This window comes from Alexandromys fortis, unplaced genomic scaffold (genome assembly GCF_014885135.2).
Source record: "Alexandromys fortis isolate MF-2015 unplaced genomic scaffold, M_Fortis_MF-2015_v1.1 scaffold_40, whole genome shotgun sequence".
NCBI lineage: Eukaryota > Metazoa > Chordata > Mammalia > Rodentia > Cricetidae > Alexandromys > Alexandromys fortis.
Window position 1 is genome coordinate 9,179,656 of NW_026067966.1, and position 20,143 is coordinate 9,199,798.

At 42.8% G+C, this 20,143-nt stretch overlaps 1 protein-coding gene across 4 annotated transcripts in view; it reads left to right on the plus strand.

Annotated features, from left to right (window-relative positions):
* Plekhm3 (pleckstrin homology domain containing M3) overlaps positions 1 to 20,143 on the plus strand; it is a 156,274-nt gene that overhangs the window by 66,703 nt on the left and 69,428 nt on the right. For all 4 annotated transcript variants that reach the window (XM_050154250.1, XM_050154247.1, XM_050154248.1 and 1 more), the window contains one exon: positions 12,047 to 12,240. In XM_050154250.1, coding sequence (XP_050010207.1) covers positions 12,047 to 12,240 — 194 coding nt within the window. The remainder of the gene's footprint in view (positions 1 to 12,046; positions 12,241 to 20,143) is intronic.

Genomic DNA, 20,143 nt, shown 5'->3' on the forward strand with positions numbered 1-20,143 from the left:
GTGGGAGGCATATTCCTTGAACTTCCCGAGGCTAAGTTTTCTAATATATAAGATGAGCCCAGCCTGCCTTGGTTCAGATCTTGACTTTATTGCTTGCTGATGTGTGACCTGGGTGAGTTACTTAGACTCTGGGTGTTTTAGTTTTCTTGTTTATAAGATGAGGACAATATTACCTCAAAAGAGTTGTCCACTGGCTGAATGGCTAAAATATGTAAAGCAAGTAGCATGGTGCCAGCCCTCCGTGCATGCCAAATAAGTGCTATGCTTTTGGTAACTCACACGCTCATAGTTGACAGTTGTATGGAGGAGCTTAGGAAAGAAAGTTGGTGGTTTGAACTCTCAGGGATTCTGTCCTCTGGTTTGAGCGCTGGATAGATGACTCAGTGGTTAAGAGCATACACTGTTCTTGTAGAGGACCTGAGTTCAGTTCCCAGCACCCGAGTCAGACAACTTTACAACTGCCTGTAACTCTAGCTCCAGGGGATGTGACACCCTTTTCTGGACTCCCCAGGCACCTACACTCACATGTACACATTTTTTTTTATTGAGCTGTACATTTTTCTCCGCTCCCCTCCCTACCTCCCCTGTCCCATTCTACCCTCTCCCATGAACACCATGCTCCCAATTTACTCAGGAGATCTTGCCTTTTTCTTCTTCCCAGGGAGATCCATGTATGTCTCTCTTAGGGTCCTCCTGGTTTCCTGGCTTCTCTGGGGTTGTGGACTGTGTAGGCTGGTTATACTTTGCTTTATGTCTATATCCACTTATGAGTGAGTACATATTGTATTTGTCTTTCTGGGTCTGAGTTTCTTCACCCAATATGGTTTTTTTTCTAGATCCATTTATTTGCCTGCAAATTTCAAGAAGTTGTTTTTTACCGCTGAGTAAATGTAGCACATTTTATTTGTCCATTCTTGAGTTCAGGGCATCTAGATTTTTTTTCCAGGTTCTGGCTGATACAAACAATACTACTATGAACATGGTTGAACACATGTCCTTGTGGTACGATTGAGCATCCTTTAGGTATATACCCAAAAATGGTATTGCTGGATCTTGAGGAAGGTTGTTTCCTAATTTTCTGAGAAATCGCCACACTGACATCCAAAGGTACCAGCTTACATTCCCACCCGCAATGCAGGAGTGTTCCCTTTACCCCCCCCCCCACACACACACACATCCTCTCCAGCATAAGTTGGCATCAGTGTTTTTGATTTTGGCCATTCTTACAGGAGGTATAAGATGGAATCTCAGAGTTGTTTTGATTTGCATTTCTCTGATGGCCAAGGAGGTTGAGCATTTCCTTAAGTGTCTTTCAGCCATTTTAAATTCATCTGTTGAGAGTTCTCTGTTTAGGTCTGCAGTCCATTTTTTATTGGATTATTTGTTCTTTTGATGACCAATTTCTTGAGTTCTTTGTATATTTTGGAGATCAGTCTTCTGTCCAATGTGGGTTGGTGAAGATCTTTTCCCATTCAGCAGGCTGCCATTTTATCTTGTTGACCATGTCCTTGACTTTGCAGAAATTTCATTCTTACATATACATACAAATACATAATTAAATTTTTAAGTTTCAGAAGAAAAGCACCAGAAATGGTGTGATAAGGGCTAGAGAAATGGCTTAGCCTTTAAAGACCAGGCTCACAACCGGAAATATAGGAAATGGTGTGATAAGTAATTATTGGATGCGAGTTATTGTCCTCATCACACCGCATTTATGGAATTGATTGCTGGTTGCATGTTTTCTCTGTAACGGAGGGCTCAGGAGGTGTGGCTTAGCACAGCCCATGGCACACAGTTGGGAAGCAGGAGGGGCTGCTGAGTGAAAGTGAAGCCTATCCCTTGGGCGCCTCAAACTCAACACACCAAGTGTGTGCTCCCTACAGTTACAGATGCAGATATTCATAGTCATGTGGATAGTCAACAAGATAAAACGCAGCCTACTGAATGGGAAAAGATCTCCACTGCCAGACATAGGTGGCGTCCTGATTATTCCCTCTGCTGCATATGTCCTGGCCACACAAGAACCAAGATTTAATTGTAGCATGAGGTCACGCTCCCAGCCCTACTACACTCATGGCCTCAGCAGCCATCACACGGCAGGAGTCGGCAGCCTTCTAACAGCCTCTTGCCTTCGCTGCTCACTTCCCTGGGTCCCAGTGTTACCTCAGATGAATTTCTTATTCAGTCTTTAGCTTAGTTTTTTTAATTTTTTTTATCTTATAATAGAGATAATAATAGCACTTAGGCAATAAGGCTGCTGTTTTCTTAAATTAGTCACATAAGCCCCTAGCACAGTGTCAATGCAATGTAAGTGCTCAGTTAGGGCAGACTTCCCCGTGTTGTCTACAGAGTAGGTACAGTTAGTTCCTGTTGTGATCTCTAGTCCCAGACTTCCCCATGTTGTCTACAGAGTAGGTACAGTTGGTTCCCATTGTGATCTCTAGCCCCAGACTTCCCCGTGTAGTCTGCAGAGTAGGTACAGTTGGTTCTCCTGTGATCTCTAGTCCCAGACTTCCCTGTGTTGTCTACAGAGTAGGTACAGTTGGTTCCCATTGTGATCTCTAGTCCCAGACTTCCCCGTGTTGTCTACAGAGTAGGTACAGTTGGTTCCCATTGTGATCTCTAGCCCCAGACTTCCCCATGTAGTCTGCAGAGTAGGTACAGTTGGTTCCTGTTGTGATCTCTAGCCCCAGACTTCCCCGTGTTGTCTGTAGAGTAGGTACAGTTAGTTCTCCTGTGATCTCTAGCCCCAGACTTCCCCATGTAGTCTGCAGAGTAGGTACAGTTGGTTCCTGTTGTGATCTCTAGCCCCAGACTTCCCCGTGTTGTCTGTAGAGTAGGTACAGTTAGTTCTCCTGTGATCTCTAGCCCCAGACTTCCCCATGTAGTCTGCAGAGTAGGTACAGTTGGTTCCTGTTGTGATCTCTAGCCCCAGACTTCCCCGTGTTGTCTGTAGAGTAGGTACAGTTAGTTCTCCTGTGATCTCTAGCCCCAGACTTCCCCGTGTTGTCTACAGAGTAGGTACAGTTGGTTCTCCTGTGAGCTCTAACCCCTGTCCACCTTTCTGGCTTCTTCATCCACATCCATCCCCCACTCGTCTCTTCATTAAAATCCTTTCTACCCTTCTGATCCCTGTCCTGCCAGTCTTTTTCACATCTCTTGAGTTCTCTTGCTCTCATCCAGACCTAGCAAATCCTAAAATCCGATTTGGACCTTATTTCTCCCCTAATTCCTTCCTTCCCTTCCTAGACAGTTATCATGAACTCCTTGTGATCTTGTACTTGACACTCCCAATATAGACTATAAATATTTGTGTGTATGAGATAAAAACATATTTAGGGAGGCAGACTGGTTGAATTCACTTTAGATTACTATGCTTGGAGTAGAACTTTGACATCTAACACCAAGTGACTGAGTGAGATAGCCCCAGCCCCGTGGTCTGCTGAGAGCTGGGGCCGATGACACCTGCCAGCAGAATACACATCAGTCAGTGGAGCAAAAGCAAAAGGAGGCACTGCCAGCAAGTGGCCAGGGCAGGCATGACTGTTCACAGTGAGCTTTGAAGACTTCAGAAACCACCATTCTAGCTGGTACTGAAGCCTCGGATCTTTCTGTAAGATGGGCCATGTTGTGGTCTGCTCTGAGGTCAATGAAGATGTTTATCAGGGACACTCACTCCATCCATGCTGCACGTGGGATCAGACCTCTGCTTCCCACATTCTCAGTGGACCAGGGACAGCTTTAGTGTAGGAACACAGCCAGCTGATGTTATCTGGATCATCTGTCACTGGCAGTGAGGAACTGTATTCCATTTAGTCCAGCATCTGTCTGTCTTTGCTCAGATACCAGGAATTAACTTAATGCTTCTAATTGTGAGGATCAATTTAGAACTATCAGTTTCTCAATCCAGACATCATTCTGTTAGATCTGCCTATTGCTCTTAGCAGTACGTGACTGCTTGGCTACCCATTGAAAAAAATGGGTTTGCAGAACAGAATGAAACTGTCATCTCAAGCATTTCCTGGCTGCCCTCTGGAGTATTAGTAATCCTAATTACTTCCACGAGCAAAACTGCATCCATTTCTGGTGTCTGTGCTACAAACTCAACTGGGCTCCATGACTGAGAAGGAGTTAAACCCTTTCCTTAAATTCTGTAGCCATTTTCTAATGAAATTGTCTTTAAAAGTACCTCCCTGCCCCCATTCAAACTGGTCAGACACAACCAAAATACTCAACTTTCTTACCATTTCCCCATAGCTTGTGTGTCCTGGCCTGAATATTCACATTCCTCTTAGCTAGGGGTTTTCCGTGTTACTCAAGCCTGTCTCTCCATCCCGAGAGGCACCCAGCGCCAGCTCTCTTGCCGCCAGCTGCCTCCCCCTTTGTTCATTACTGACTGTAGATGTGTTATGAACTTAGAAATAAAATCAAGCTGTTCACAGTGTGTCTGAAGTAGCTCAAAGGGAATGTAATTCCTGCCCTCCTGAATACTTTTATTTCAGTGGAGGGGGCAAGATATTAAACAAATACATAAATGCAAAAATGACTTTGGAAATGAAATATTTCTGCTGCTCATCATTGATTTGGAGTCAGTCATGTAAGAGCCCCATGTAAGCCTGCATGCTGTGCTGCCTCTGTGCCTTCTAGTCTCTCTGTCTTCAGCCTTCCTGTCTTCCCACAGGAAAGAAGGATGGGGGAGGGGCAGGGAGCAGTGAGCAGATAGTTGTGACAGACTTCTTCAAAACAAAGTGACTCTGACTGCAGACCCCTGGACACAGAGCAAGGTGTCCAGAGTTCTGAGTCCTGGCTGTACCGTAAATAAGCTATTTGGGGTCCCTGGACTTGTTTAAACCATGAAATGGGTTAATTCACTGTTTTTCAAAGTAGACTCTGTGAACATGTTAGTGGGCTCTGTTGGAAGGCCACCACCAGACCATCTTGGTGAGGATCAGAAAGAGCTAATAAGTTTCCAGCTCAGTAAGAAGGGACAGCGAAGGTAGAGGGGGATGTTCTGCTTCCAGTTGAGGAATGGGCATAGATTAGCCTTTCTCCCATTTTTCTGCCCTCGGCAGGGCTGGAATAAACAAAACTGTCCTGTCTATACTCAAATAGATTTGAGAAGTAGATAGGATAAACAGGTGATCTAGAGCCTTTCCCAAGCTCTCAGGTTTTATGTGGATGTAGGTGCCGAATGTGTGGGTGCCATTTGTAGGTGGAAGTTTGTGTCCCTCAGGCTGCTCCCCAGTAACCACACAGAGGTTTAATATTACTTACCAATGCTCAGCTGATAGCGCAGGTTGTTACCTGCTAACTCGTACGTTTCCAATGACCCCATACTTTTATCTTCCCTTTGCCACTAGGCTTTGTCCAGCTTCTCTCTGCGTCTGCTCGCTGCTCCTCTGACTCGACCCTTCTTCTTCCCAGCGTTCTCTGTGTGGGTCTCCTTCTGACATTATCCTGCCCACTGTTGGCCATTCAGCGTCTTTATTAAACCAATCACAGTGTAAAGAAATATTCCACAGTGATCCTCTTTCCCTCCCTCCCCTTCCTCCCATTCTCTTCCTCCTCCTTGTCATCACTACTAAGCTACATTCTAACCCAACCTAAGCAGATTTTCTTTACTCTCAAGTATCTCAGAGTTTGAATATGAGAAAGGAAAGTACTATGCAGCCTGTTTTTGTTCCCAACACTTGAAAAAAAATCTCTTTTGTGGGACTGGTAACTGGGGGAACACAGGTTTAGAAAAACGGACTTGTTCTACTAAAATCATGTCCTCCTGTGTTTTTTTTTTTCAGCCTCCTCCTCCTGCAGCAATAGCGGAGCCCTAGTCCCCACTGCTCCATTTCACATTGCATCTGTGTTCACCGTTTATCCCCTCTGCCCACCACTTCCTTACCCAGCGCTGTTCTGTGTGTGAACATGCCAGAACACTATTCCAGAAACCTCTCCAGGATTGTGCAGACAAAACACGTGCTGTGCTCACTTCTCCAATGATTGCACTTAGTGTTCAGATCACATTGCTCATTTGTAAATGTGTGTGTGTAACCACAGACTTGGTCATCATTGGTTTAGAACTAACGTCAGTGTTCTCCTCACTGTGAGGAGGAGATATGTTCTAACTGCGCTTCTTCCCTCATAATTCGTATAGACTGCAGTGCTATGAAGAGAGAATCAACTCACACATTGAAACACAAGCACAGTTTGGCATGGAGTTCCTCTGGCATAGTGGTGTATATCTCTAATCCCAGTGCTTTAGGCTAGTCTAGGCTAGTACGTAGTATAAGCCCCAGAACCAACATTGAAAGGAGAGAATCCAGTTCTGAAAGTTGTCCTCTGACCTTCACGGGCAAAACATGGTGTGTAAATGTTGACACACCCTGGCAGTCATACACACACACATTTACATAATAATAATGAATAAAAATTTTTAGAAGCACTTTGGTGTTGGCAGAAACTGTTCTTTCATTTACCTGCCATTCAGACCCAAATAATCACATAGAAACTATATTAATTACAGTACTGTTTGACCAATAGTCCAGGAGTTTTTCTAGCTAACTTTTATATCTAAGAATTAACTCATTTCTCTTATTCTGTATATTGTCATGAGGCTGTGGCTTACCAGGTGAGGTTCCAGTATCTGTCTCCTTGGGCAGCTACATGGCGTATCCTTGACTCCTCCTACTTGCTCTGTATCTTTTCCAGGCTGGCTATATTCTCCCCTGACAAAGGCCAAAGCAGCTTTATTCATTAAGCAATAAGAGAAACACAGATACAGAAAAACATCCCACATCATCTCCCCTTTTCTATCTAAATAAAAAGTAAGGTTTTAACTTTAACATAGTAAAATTACATATAACAAAACAGATATCAAGCAAGAATTACTCTTATAATATTTAATCTTTTGTTCTGGAAAATTTCATATCTAATTTATCTTTTATCATAACTAAGGAAAAACTATAATTATAACTATCTAGTATTCAACTCATCAAGGACCCCAGAAGGATATATTACCTAAGTAAACAGGAAGTGCATTGTAAGCAATTTCCAAAGTTCTAGAATTGACAGTGACATCTTGCTGTCTGTACAGTCACCCAAAGTTCTTTGGTAACATTGGGGCACCTGTCTTCAGCCTACAGGACATAATGTCTGGCAGATTTTCAGTGAAGCAGGAAATTTGAAGATCTGTTCTGCCTTGTAATGGCAAAGTTTATCATTGCTTTCTTCTGTGTCCTGCAGAGTGTCTGGCAGACTCTTTCATGAAGCAGGAACTCTGAAGGATTGTCTCACCTTTTGGCAAGTTCAGCAGTCATTTTCTGTGGTTCTTGCATGTCCAGCTCACACAGCATATCATCAAACAGTTCAGGCAAGAGCAGTTTCTTGCCCAAATGGCTAGCCTTGTTACATTGAAGGCAAATTCCATAACAAGTTTCTTCAATGCCCATCAACCTCTCTGAAGTAATTGGTGCTGCTGGAAGAAGACGTGTTTCACTGTTAAGAAGTCTCAAAACCTTTTAAATGCCATATTCTGTAGGTCTTTGAAAGATTTGAAGAAAACCTATCCATCTAAATATATCTCTGTACATCTAGAAAACCTAACTAATATGACTACAAGTTTGACTATTATAAATGACTACCTATTAATCTATATTTCTTAATTATACATTACCTTATTAAATGAGCTGCACAATCACAATACCTTAAACAATAACAGAAATACACATACACAGTATTACAAATCGACCTTAAATTTGTATCAATAGACAAAAGTCTGTACCAATGTAAAGTATTCATTTCTATATCATAGCCCTTGTTAAATGAAAACAAACATTTACATACAATCATTTTGGGGATTTGGGCGTTGTTTTCTCCATACTGCTTCCTGCTGTTTGTTGGGCAAAGTATTTTTTAGGGTTCACGGATATCTTTCTGGGGCTCTTGTTCTATCAAATCACATTAGCCTGGAAGGAATCCACAGGTTCTCATCTTCTGTGGAAACAAAAGCGAAACCTCTTTTCCAAAGCAACATATCCTTAGACCTAAATTTTGAAGTCAAGATACCTTTATGTTGGTTCAACTTAGCAGCCCCCAAAATCAAATGTCTTTCTGCAATTAAAAAAAAAAAAAAACAAATAAAACCCAAAAATATACATAATCCAGACTCTCTGCATATTTTCCATCTTTACATGGCTTATTTCTTTACTGCTTTTACTCCTTTAATCTGTGTCTGTCTGTACTTTTTTATATTACTTTTACAATCTCTTTAAAGACTCTGTTTTATTTTTAAAGCTATGGGTTTTTTTTATACCTGTCTATATTTTTTTTCTTCTCTCTCCCAAGCCTATGTACATTTTTGAAACACACTGTAAACAATTTAGAGGTTTTTTTTTTGTTATCTGAATCTGTCTTCACTGTATATCTTTTTCTGAGCACAAGTCTTTAATCTGCTTAGCGATATGGCTAGGATTAAAGCTTTGGTTTTGTGTCTGGCTCCACCTGGCTCTCTCAGCCTTCAACATGGCAGAAGTATACTTACTGCCAGCTCCAGGACCGCTGGGTGGGAGCCACCTCAACTCTTGGGAGCACCATGCAGCACAGAAACCTTATTATTTTTTGTCTGAGTAAAAGCTAAATCTGCCATGCAGCATGTCATGCCGCCTGGGAATGTCTCTGTGTATAGCAGTGAGACTCTTCTGTTCTCCTGCCTGTGCACACCTAGCAGACCTGCTCAGGCCAGTGGCCCAGGCGGGAGTGGGGAGCTGCTGGTATGCTCTCAGCTACTTTCCTCTTAACCTCGAGCGGGCGGGCATCCACACCTGAAGTGGGTGGCGGCCATGTGTGCTAGCCCCAAATGTGTGGGTATTATTTTGTAGGTGGAGAGTGCTCTTTCATCCAGATAATCACACAGAAACTATAAATATATTCCAACACTGTTTGGCCAGTAGCTCAGACATCTTCCTAGCTAACTCTTACATCTTTAATTAGCCCATTTCTTTTTTTCTGTGTTTCGCTTCGAGGCTGTGGCTTACCAGGAGTTCCTTCGGCATCTCCATGGCATCTCCTTGACTCTGGCTACTCTCTCTATGTCTCTTCCAGCCTAGTTATTCTCTGCCCTGCCATAGTCCAAAAAAAAATCCTTTATTCCTTTACCAATAAGAGCAACACATATATAGAAGGCCTTCCCACATCATCTGACGTCCCACATCACTTTGGCATTTCTGCTTTTCATAATTTGGTTTGCCTGAAGGATAGTAGCTCAGCTATGTGTTGGGACATGTCTGGCGTTACCATGTGATTTGTGTCATGTTTAGACTAACAGGAAAGAACTTTCACCTGAGAATGCCATTGGCTTCTTCTGTAGGTTAGCAAGAGCATACTTTCTTCCTTAGGCTAAAATTCATTTCAAAGTCTTTCTTTTTAAAAATGCTTTTTAATGATAGTGGAGCTTGAGTGTTAAATCATCTTGCTAATATAGGGAGGAAAACTTTGAAAGCTCAAGAAATCATAAAGGGATTAATTATAAAGCTCTGTTTTGCAAAACTAGCATTTATTTCATGCCAAATTGCAAATTTTCCTAAAATCTACCTCACCAGTTTTTGTGAATGGAGTGGAATCAATGGAATCTGGACTCTGAAGACCTAGACCATAAGCTCTGCCTTGTCGCCAAAAATGGCTGCAGCCGCGGAGATGTGTTCACACAGCCAGGCAGCCACTGTCAGATGCCCTCCGTGGGAGGAAGGCCAGTTAATAACCGGGAGGCAGCTCCGTGGACGGCTCGGAAGCCAGCTCTGTTTCTCTTCTTTTGTCATTTCAGTTTATGAGCACTGCTATCAGTAGCTGCTGTCCTGTTCATCCCCTGCTTTTACTGTCTCTATAAGAGATTTCCTCGCTTTTGCTTTTGGACCTAAGTAGCACCTGAAGAGAGAATCCTAAAGCCTGGAGACTGTCCAGTGCCCCTTGTCCTTCTGCTCCTACTAAAAGGTAGCTTTGTTAACCTGACACAGCGGGGCCCTGGCTCGGTATAAACAGTCTTCTCCACACCCAGAAAGACTAATTGAATTGTACAATACATCATTTTCTAGCAGCAGTTTCAAGTGAATTGTACTTCACTTCCCTGAACACTGTCAGGCATTTTCCTCATTTGATGATATTTAAGTGCCGCAGATATTTAAACACAGTCAATACAACCTGTAATTCAGAAACAACTCAGTTTTGTCTTTCTGCATGGAGCTGGGGCTGGGAGGTGCCTGAGGGCAGGCGGGGCTGCCCTGTTGTTATTGAAGGCCTGGCCTGCTGTGCTGTCTTTGCCTCACAGCTGAGAGTGGAGGCCCTTACACTCTGGTACCTTGTTGTTCCTGACCTGGTAAAGCAGTTAAAGCTCTTGACTGATTCTGGGGGCTGTTTTGTAACCTGGATTTTCAGTCTATTAAGATCCTTTAACTTTGCCACTATCTGCAGGATCTCATGGGGTCAGACTGTATATCTTATAAATAATCATTTAGAAACACACACACACACACACACACACACACACACACACGTAGTGCACTTTTCTAGCCCTGTAAGAAATATAAACTTAGTTGTGAGCTTTCCACTTTAAGAAGGTGGTGATGCTGAACTTCGTGTTTGTGTGTAAGTAGCATATTTTTAATTAGTGTTTTACAGCCTCACGTCTGGGAATCACACTTCCATATTGTACACTGGGGACCTGGTGATTTTGTGTTGTCTCCTCCTTGTGCTTCCCTGTCTGCTCTGTCCGTCTGCGTTTCCACCTGTAATTCCAGAGCTAGATCCGGTGCAACGTGCTTCCCCAGGCCCCCAGCTCCTGTTCCCCAGGAGAGCTGAGTCCTCTGCTTTAAGCCTTCCATGAGCCCCATGGCTCTACTGATGGCAGACTGCATGTGGATTTTGTTTTGAGTCTTTAACATTTGGACTAAAAATCCCCTTGAATTCTCCTTCTTCAGTAGTGAGCTGCTGCTGTGAACTGGAAAGCCTAATGAACTGTCAGTTCTCTTTTTAATGGACAGAGTTGCTTATTTTAGTGCTCAGTCCTAGCCTTGCTTCTGGAGAGGGTTAACTTCCATGAGCAGAGGCTCAGCCTACTCTGTGTATCACCAGGCAGTTCCCACCCGAGTGTCAGCAGACTGGTTTGGAGAGTCCAGTTACCCACATGTGACAGTGTGCAACATTAGTTATGTCTCTCTCTCCACTGCACACATGTGACAGTGTGCACATTAGTTATGTCTCTCTCTCCACTGCACACATGTGACAGTGTGCACATTAGTTAATTCTCTCTCTCCGCTCCACTGTATTTCCAGTGCACTCTTTACCTCTACTTAGAACAATGCTGTTTTAAAAATCATTCAAGGATTAAAGGGTGGGATGGATGTATTGGCAGCAGTCTGCCCACACTCACGGGGATTCCTCTAAGAGCCTCATCTCCTTGGGCCATTTCTGTTTAGCAGTTTGGTTTCCTCATAATTTTTATTCACCCTCCTTTTTTTTCTTTTTATGAGAACACCAATTTCTTTGTTTTAGTATTTCACAATGTGTGTAGTTCTTCTGTTTTAAGAAAATGCTTTTTTAAAGTATCACAGACTATATATACATGCACATATATTTATGTAGTTTTTAAGAACTATGAGTTCTTTTCCCACCTTGCTTGAAATGATTAGAGATTCACAGGAAACTGAACATATATTTAAGTACCTTTCAACTAGTTTTCTCCTGTGGTCACATCTTAGGTCACTGCAGTAGGGTTTATAAAACCAAATGAAACAGAACCATGACACAGGCGTGCTGGATCTGTGTAGTTCTGTGCACTCTCAGGGATGGGCTCATGTAATTACCAGCACAATTGAGCTGAGTTAATGAATTCCTTCCACATTTCCCAGCTGAGCTTCTGTAAGGTCAAAAGAGAAGCTGCTCTTCACTTAGACGTGTGCAGAAACGCTACTGCCTTGCCACCAAGGTGCGTTCCCGGGCAGAGCAGGCAGCTATGGAAAACTGGGGGATTCACCAGCACTGACGACCAGCGTTTGTTTTGCAGGTGTCCAAGCAGGCCAAGGAGTTTCTGGAGTATGTGTATGAAGAGCCGCTGATCGACATCCAGCAGGAGAATCCCATGCTGTACCTCCACGCAGAGCCGCTGGCCACGGTGGTGCGGCTGCGGCAACAGCTGAAATCACTCCGAGCTTATTTGTTCAGCTGCCGGGCCGCGGTGGCGGAGGATCTGCGGCGCAGGTAAGTCACAGATGCCAGCCCACGCCACTTGTTTTTCCTGCCTGCCCGGATCTGAGTGTCTCCCTCTCCCACCTCCTGCCCGACTCATTTCACTTTCTCCTGGGAGCACCTCAGTCAGTTGGTTTAAGCTAAAACGAACATCACTTCTCAGCCTAGCTCAAGGCTTTGAACCCATGAATGAATACCCAGAGCAGTAGATCTTCCCTGCCAGGATGCTAATGTAAGGGAGCTTCCACAGTCATACAGACTGGTCCCAGAGCTTTCCTAGGCTTTACTTACCACTTACCGTCAGTAAGCATGAGCAGGTTTGAAATATTTCACAACTAAATAGCCCCTTTAATATTTCTGTACAAAACCAAATATACAAACTTTGTAACTGCTGTAGGCAGAAAAGCTTGATATCACAGTGCATGTCCTAGGCTTCTGCCCTTCACCTTGCACTTGGTACGGGCTGCTCTTCTTTCTGTAACTGAGTCAGCTCATGGTTCATAGAAAACACAAGGCCAAGCCAAACTCGCATATTTAAAATGAAGTTAAAATGTGCTTAGTCTCATAAAATTTCTTCTTTTACAGTTGTATTTTACGAGCATTTAAACTCTTACCCTTGCCATATATGAACCAGTTTATACTTGAAATAATTGCTGATGTCATGCATAAGTCCCTAAAATACCTTTTGATTGTTTTCATGTTAATAGAAATGATAAGCCACATACATTAGTCATAGTAAATGTTTTTGGTAGTCAACCAACATGCATAAGAGCCTTTGGGAAGAATCAAAATGATAGGTTTTGCAATTTGAGATTCAACTAGATCCAAAGAAACTGACAGGACCATAATCCTGAAGAAGACGTTCCAGAAAGAACTCAGTGTAGACAGTGAAAGGGGCATGGTCTCCAGATGAGCTCTTATGATATAATAATGCAAAGGCAGCCGCCATGGAGCGAGACACTGCTCATTCAGTTACATAGCTGTTTCCAGAAAATAATAGACACTTACTTGTAGATGGAGGCTGCTCAGTTATTTCCTGGCTTCCCAGACCTAAAACAATCACACAGAAACTATTAAATAACTCTTACATCTTAAATTAACCCATTTCTATTCATCTGTGTATTGCCGTTTGGCTGTGGAACAGGTAAGGTTCCATCTGGTGTCTGTCTCCTTCAGTGGCTACATGGCATCTCCCTGACTCTGCCTACTCTCTTCTATATTTGTGTTCTGATTTCCTGCTTGGCTTTACTCTGCTAAACCACTGGCCCAAACAGCTTTATTCATCAACCAGGAAAAGCAAAGCATATATGGAAGGACAGCCCACATTACTTATTTTCATATAATCTAGACAGATCTTACTTTTAAAAGCTTTGAACATGTATGTAGACAAAACACCCATACTCATGAAATAAATATAAATATACCTAAAAAAAAAGTCTCAGGACTTGCTTTGGAAGACAGTAGAATTCTCTGTCTTCAATTCATTTAGCAACTGAATTAGAATCAAGATTTTTTTTTAGTCCTCAAAATATTCTTATTTGATACCTCAGTACTTTTTGGCTTTGCTCAGAGCTAATGTTTCTTGAGGCTGTATTTGTGGATGATAATGAACATGCACATAGGAATCCTACTAGATACCGTTCCAGTATAATGTTTAGTTTTGGTTGAGGTAGCCCAAATAGGGCATGCATTTGCAAATTAAATAAAAGGCTCCTTCTCTTATGGATGACTAATAGCCTCCACTCCAGCAGTCCAGTGGTTTGCCACAGGGTGCTATGCCTTATAGCCAGACCACCAAGGGAGAAGTGCGGGTTTAGGACAAAGGCCTTGAGAAGCTATTCCCAAACCATGAGGATGAAGACAGCAACCCTCCTTTCCTTTCCACTCATTTATTTCTTCTGGGCTTGCTCACAGCCGTTACATAAAGCAACACGTATGGTTCTGCGTGGCTGGACGGACCGGCTGGGAAGGAAGAGAGGCACAGATGGGTATTAAATGTCACTCGAGACACTGAGCAGTGAGTGAGACCAGCCATCTACCAAGTGTAAGGAAGAGATCTTACATTAGTGTTTCCTTGTTTCCCTATTGATCTCTTATCCAGATGTCTAACCAACCCATCCATCCAGACCTACAGAGTTTGAATGAATACATTAGAGAAATAACTGATCCAAGGAGTCAGAATATTTAGTCGGGCAGCTCTCTCTGGAAGGTCAGGCTACTCTAGGATATATAGTATAGTTCACTTAGGTAAGTCTTTTTCCTTCCCCCCTTTCCTGCATAAGTCTATTTTTGAAACCTTTTCTTGATAAAGTCCAATTTTGCTACATTAAAAAATGTCTACTTCAGCTTCTGAGATAACTGCTAAATTATCCTCTCCCAGAATGGTTACAAGACCTCTATAACTAGTCTAGCTAACATCACCTCTCCCAGAATGGTTACAAGACCTCTATAACTAGTCTAGCTAACATCACTTCTCCCAGAATGGTTACAAGACCTCTATAACTAGTCTAGCTAACATCACCTCTCCCAGAATGGTTACAAGACCTCTTTAACTAGTCTACCTAACATCACCTCTCCCCTCTCTAGTCAAACCTTTACATTAGGTGCATTATTAAAGTTACATATGGGGTCAGAGTCTGCCCAGATGGAGCCAAGTATGTTGTTCAACTTTCTCTCATAGTCTGTACTTGGAACAAAGAGTATTGTTTTACTCAGTAGAGTCACAGTTGTGGGAAGGAAGCATGTTTGCATAACTGAAGCATTTCCAGCAGTGCTGGTGCATAGTAGGCACGCAGTATATAGGATTGTTGTTACTAACAGTGCTTTCGTATCAGATGTGCTTGCAGCTGACTTGAGTGTTCCTCTGAGAAGACTCCTGAGGTCCTCTGCCTGTCTGCCTGACTGATCAGTTCTGTTGCTGTATGGGGAGGAAAGCACGCACGCAGGGAAGTGGGCTTGAAAGCTGCCAGGGTCTGAGTGTGGCAGACCAACTCTGAGAGCAGGCAAACCTCACAAACAGCATTCTTTTTTGTTTGATTTTCATATTGTTAAGTCCCCTACACTTAGGTACTGACAAGCCAGTGTTGGGGACAGTGCATACCTGAATCCCTGGACTTAGGTATTAGAAGTAAGAGGATCAGGAGTTCGAGGTTATCTTGGCTATATAATATATTCAAGGCTGGCCTGGGCTACTAGAGATCCTGTCACAATAAAATAAAGTGCAGTAAAAATAAATAAAATAATGTTTGGTGACTGGGTGTGGTGGCACATACTTGGGATCCCTACATTTATGAGGCTGGGGCAGGAAGAGTAGTCAAAGCCATTCTGTGCTACATAGAGATGGTGAGTTCAGCCAGGGCTGAGTTGAAGACCCTGTCTAAACAAACAAACAGAAAACGAAGGGTGGCCAAGTGGGCAAAGGCACTTGCTTCCAAGTCTGATGACCTGAGTTCAATCCCCAGAACCCACGTGGTAAAGGAAAGATCCTTAGGCTTGCACACACATCCCATGGCACAAGCATGTATGTACACAAACACGCATGCGCACAAAGTAAAGAAAAAAGCAAAGAAAAAAGATCAGTACATTTGTGATGAATAGTACTCATACAGCTTTCCTTTTATAAGGGAAAGTATTTGGACACAGTGGGTCCTTTTATGTTATTTCAACCCTTTTGACCTCATAGTTCAGTAACTATGACTGTTTAATGCAATAATCTCTCAGACTTTCTGTGACGACGCTTCCTACAGCAGTCAGGAATAATTTCAACTCTGCTGCGTCTTTGTCTGTGAATATAGCTGTGAATATGAGAGGGGATTGTTACCTACTTACTAAGCTAAAATTCTCATTTCCAGAACCATTGCACACCTGCTCTTTCGTTTCTGTCTATAGAAATGAGATCTTTAAGAACAAAATGAGCCAACAACACCTTTCGAGATGCACGCCAAGCTCATAATCATGGTGTGCATTTTAGGGTCCTTTCTGAGCAGAAGACAGAGCATCTCAGGGCAGGGAAAGGGAGCTGAGCCCGTTAGGGGAGAATGAATATTCTCACACATAGATAGAGGTGGGCAGAGGGAGGTGCTGGTGGGGGGCAGGGAAAACAACAACAAGACAACGAGGGAGGCTTCGGGGCCTAACTGGTCATAAGAGGCATTCTCTTCCTCCCTGGTTTTACTTCAGAATGAGAGTGGTCATTAATCACCAGCAAGTAGGCCCAACATGCCGAAGACCTGTCAGCACCATATAAACAGAGTAAAGCAAACTGTTAATATTGCTGTCGTGAGAAAACTGGAAACAGACTGATTAATTGTATTGGCGCTTGACCGCCAGGGAGCCAACTTGGGTCTCTGCCTTATTAGGGAAGTCACAGTTTGCTTTTAGGCCCCTTGTTATTATGACTGTACGGTTTTCGTCCTCACTGTTTTTGTTATTGTTGTGAAATGGATGTCTCGTTCTCGAATCTCTGCTGCAAATCTTGACTGGCCGCACTGATTAGTTTAGAAAGAGTCAGTGTCTTCTGTGAAGCCTCGGTGTTTACAGCAGTGACAGTCCCGTCTCTGATGGCTCCCAGATGGTGACCCTGTTGAATTAGCGCAAGGCCTTGTTAACTTTTTGTTGTTAGAAGAGTTATTTATCATGTCCACACATGAAGGTGTGTGGAGAACTCTGGGAAATCTCGGCAGTGTCAAGAAGCATGGAATCAGTAGCCATTAAGGGACATGTTTTGAAGGGACATGAAGAAGAATTGCCTATATGTTCAACTCAACTCAGGGCCAGGAGCATAGGTATAAATCAGAGGTGCAAAACAAGGGGTACCTCAAGATTGAACTTGGCCATCAGACCTGTTTCGTTTAGCCTTACAGGGATGGCTTCTAGCAAGCTCTGAAATGACATTTTAAAAGTAGGAGTTGCCCATACGATGCTTGCACCACATGTACATACACACGCACACACTTACAAGTTGGGCCTGGTGTTATGTTTCTGTAATCCAGGAACTCCTAGGGCAGATGGGAGGCAAAGGCGGGAGAAGCCTTGGAGTTCACTGGCCAACCAGCCTGTCATATGGCAGAAGAGAACAGCAAAAAGGAGGCCTTGTCTCAAAATAAAAAAAGCAAAGAGGGTGGGGGGAGGTGAAGACTGATATCCAAGGTTGTCCTGTGACCTCTACATGTGCTTCATGGTACATTCTTACATCTATACTCACATACGCACTAATTATAATTAATCATATTGGAGCCAATTTAGGTCTCTGTCTTATTGGGGAAGTCACATATGCATACACAGATTAAAGAAAAGAAAAGGAAAATTTTTCACACATACACACACACACTCACAGTCCCACTTCTCTTTGAAATTCTGAAGATTGCGTTGCACAGAGCTTCCCTCAGTTTTACGTAGCAGAATCTAGTTTAGATATATGACTCTGCTCCACTGTAGTCTCTGCTCGTCCTCTTGCCCCTTCAGGCCCAGCATCTCCTGGAAGATACAATAATGCCTGTCCTGTTTCTTAGCCCCAGGCTATCTCATTCATTCACACTGGCTCCTGGTTTGGAGGCATTAGAGACTTTTAGACATGGATTGTAAGCTTGAATGATAAGAACAATGTGTCTTGGCTGCTGGAGCCTTAGCTCTCATCTCAGTTTGGGGGAATCAGTAGTAGAGCAACTTGGACATTTCTCACAGGATGGATTGGGAGTAGGCTGGTACACCATGCTCCCCTGGAGTTGTGATTCCAGGTTGCCACAGAGCTAAAGATTGCAACTGGGCCACCAAGACCAAAGAGGGGACAACAATAATAATGTAGTAACAGCAGTGCCGGTGGCTTGGTGGGCCCTGAGGGTAGACAGTCCTGCCCCAGAGCCCACCTCTGTACCAGCTTTCAGAGCTGGTTGTCTCGCCTGTAAATGAGCACGTCTACAGATAAGGGGAAAGCACCTGGACAGAGTGTGCGCTCGGCACTCTCAGCTGCCCTGTTTTTAAATAACCATTGAAACTGAGGAGACAAAAGATAAACAAGGAGGAAGAAGCAAAAAGAAGCTGAGTCTAGAGGCATCGAAGAGCCTGGGTCTTTCTGTGCAAATAGTCCATCATTAGGAGGAGTGCCCAGATGTGGGCTTGGCCCTGCAGTGAAGACACAGGGAATCCCTCAGAGAACATGTCCTGATTGTTCTACCACATTTAACTAATCCCTTATCATTTAGTTTCCCTCACCTGGACAATCTAAAACAAAAGCTCAGAATAAACCCACTTGGCAACAGTATTATCATAAAGTAGGTGTGTGTGTGTGTGTGTGTGTGTGTGTGTGTGTGTGTGTGTAGGCATTCACATGCCGCTGTGCCCACGTGAAGGTCAGGTTCTCTCCTACCACCTTGTGATCTGGGAGCTAGGGGTTCCAGTCATCATGCCTGTCCACTAGTGCCTCTCACATCTCCCTAAAATAGCGTCATTAAAGATCATAATTTATTAATACTGCAAGTGAATTAATAGCACTTCTCTATACTAAGTAAATAATACACCTTTTTGTTTATTCTCTAGAATTAGCCGGGCTTTTATGGCTAGTTTCAACTTAGTTCATTTAAACTGTCATTAACTAAAGTTGGGCTATAATCTTGACAGACTAGCTGCACAAATCTTCCAGAGCTCAGAGGTTATAACATGTAGATAGCATTTGAAAATGTTCGGAAGCAGCTATCCTTAGTTTATATCATAATTAATTGTTTTTGAACCAACTCTGGAAATGTTTGCAAGTTGTCTGTCTTCCTGTTCTCTTGTATAGCCTCTTTTCTTTGGCTTTTTCCATAGGCCCAAAAACATATATTAGATATTTTATATATAAATATACACGTAGATATCATAAACATTAAATGGAGATAGAGACTGCCTGCAAGACAGTGTCATGCCATAGTAAACAGATTCATAAGTTTTGAGGAAGGACTGCTAGGAAGGTAGATATTAAATATACTAAACTGTACACACGTATAACCCTTTACTGAAAAATTCTTCCAAAAGTAGGAGTAATTTTCTCTTTTCCTAAATTAAATGAAATATATATCATTACCTAAAATCATTTTCTGGACTACTGTCGGAAAAGTGTGACGTTCTCGTTCCTATTTAAACTACTTTAAGAATTTGAGCTAGGGTATATAAAAATAGCATGATCTGTCACTTTTACAACCCGGCCCCAGAATAATCACAGTCCAAATTACTTATCAAGCATTGCTAGCTGAGGCTGTAGATTGTTGCTAAGTAGCTTACACATACTTTCTGAATGACCAGGTAAAAGAAACCCTTATTTCTTGTAACTATCTACTCAGATATAATACCTTGTGCAATCTTGCCACTTTTTCAGCCAATGAGATTAGCAAAATGAGGTACCTAGAGAAATGATTGAAGCTTATTTCTTCAATGTGGGTTCTCATCGAAATACCTGCCTTTGATTTCAAATTGTTTTTCCATTAGCTCGAAGCATAGCTGGACGCATGAGTCCTCTCCACATCTAGCCTAATGTAACTATTTCCAGAGAGTTTGCAGCTCATATCTCGAACACCAAATTGCTTCTTCCTGGGATGCCTCATGATGCTTTTTACAGGTTCTGATGTGGGTGCAGGTGCCCTCCAAAGCCAAGACAGTGAGTGGCTCATGCAACTCACTACAAATTACCTACCCTGGATCACGTATTCCTGAAAAACACAGTAATGTGTGAATAAATGGTTTTCTTTGTAAATTATCCCTTACTCACCCCTATTTTTCTTTGAGATCCTTATTACTCAGAATCAAACTCTGGAGGTCTGCATTTGTTGTTACCTTTTTGATTGTGCATGTGAGTATGTGTGTTGTGAGTTTTTTTCTTTAAAGCCTATTTGAATTGAGGTATTTCCATTGCAACCCTCCCCTCACTTTAATTGTGTGTGCATAT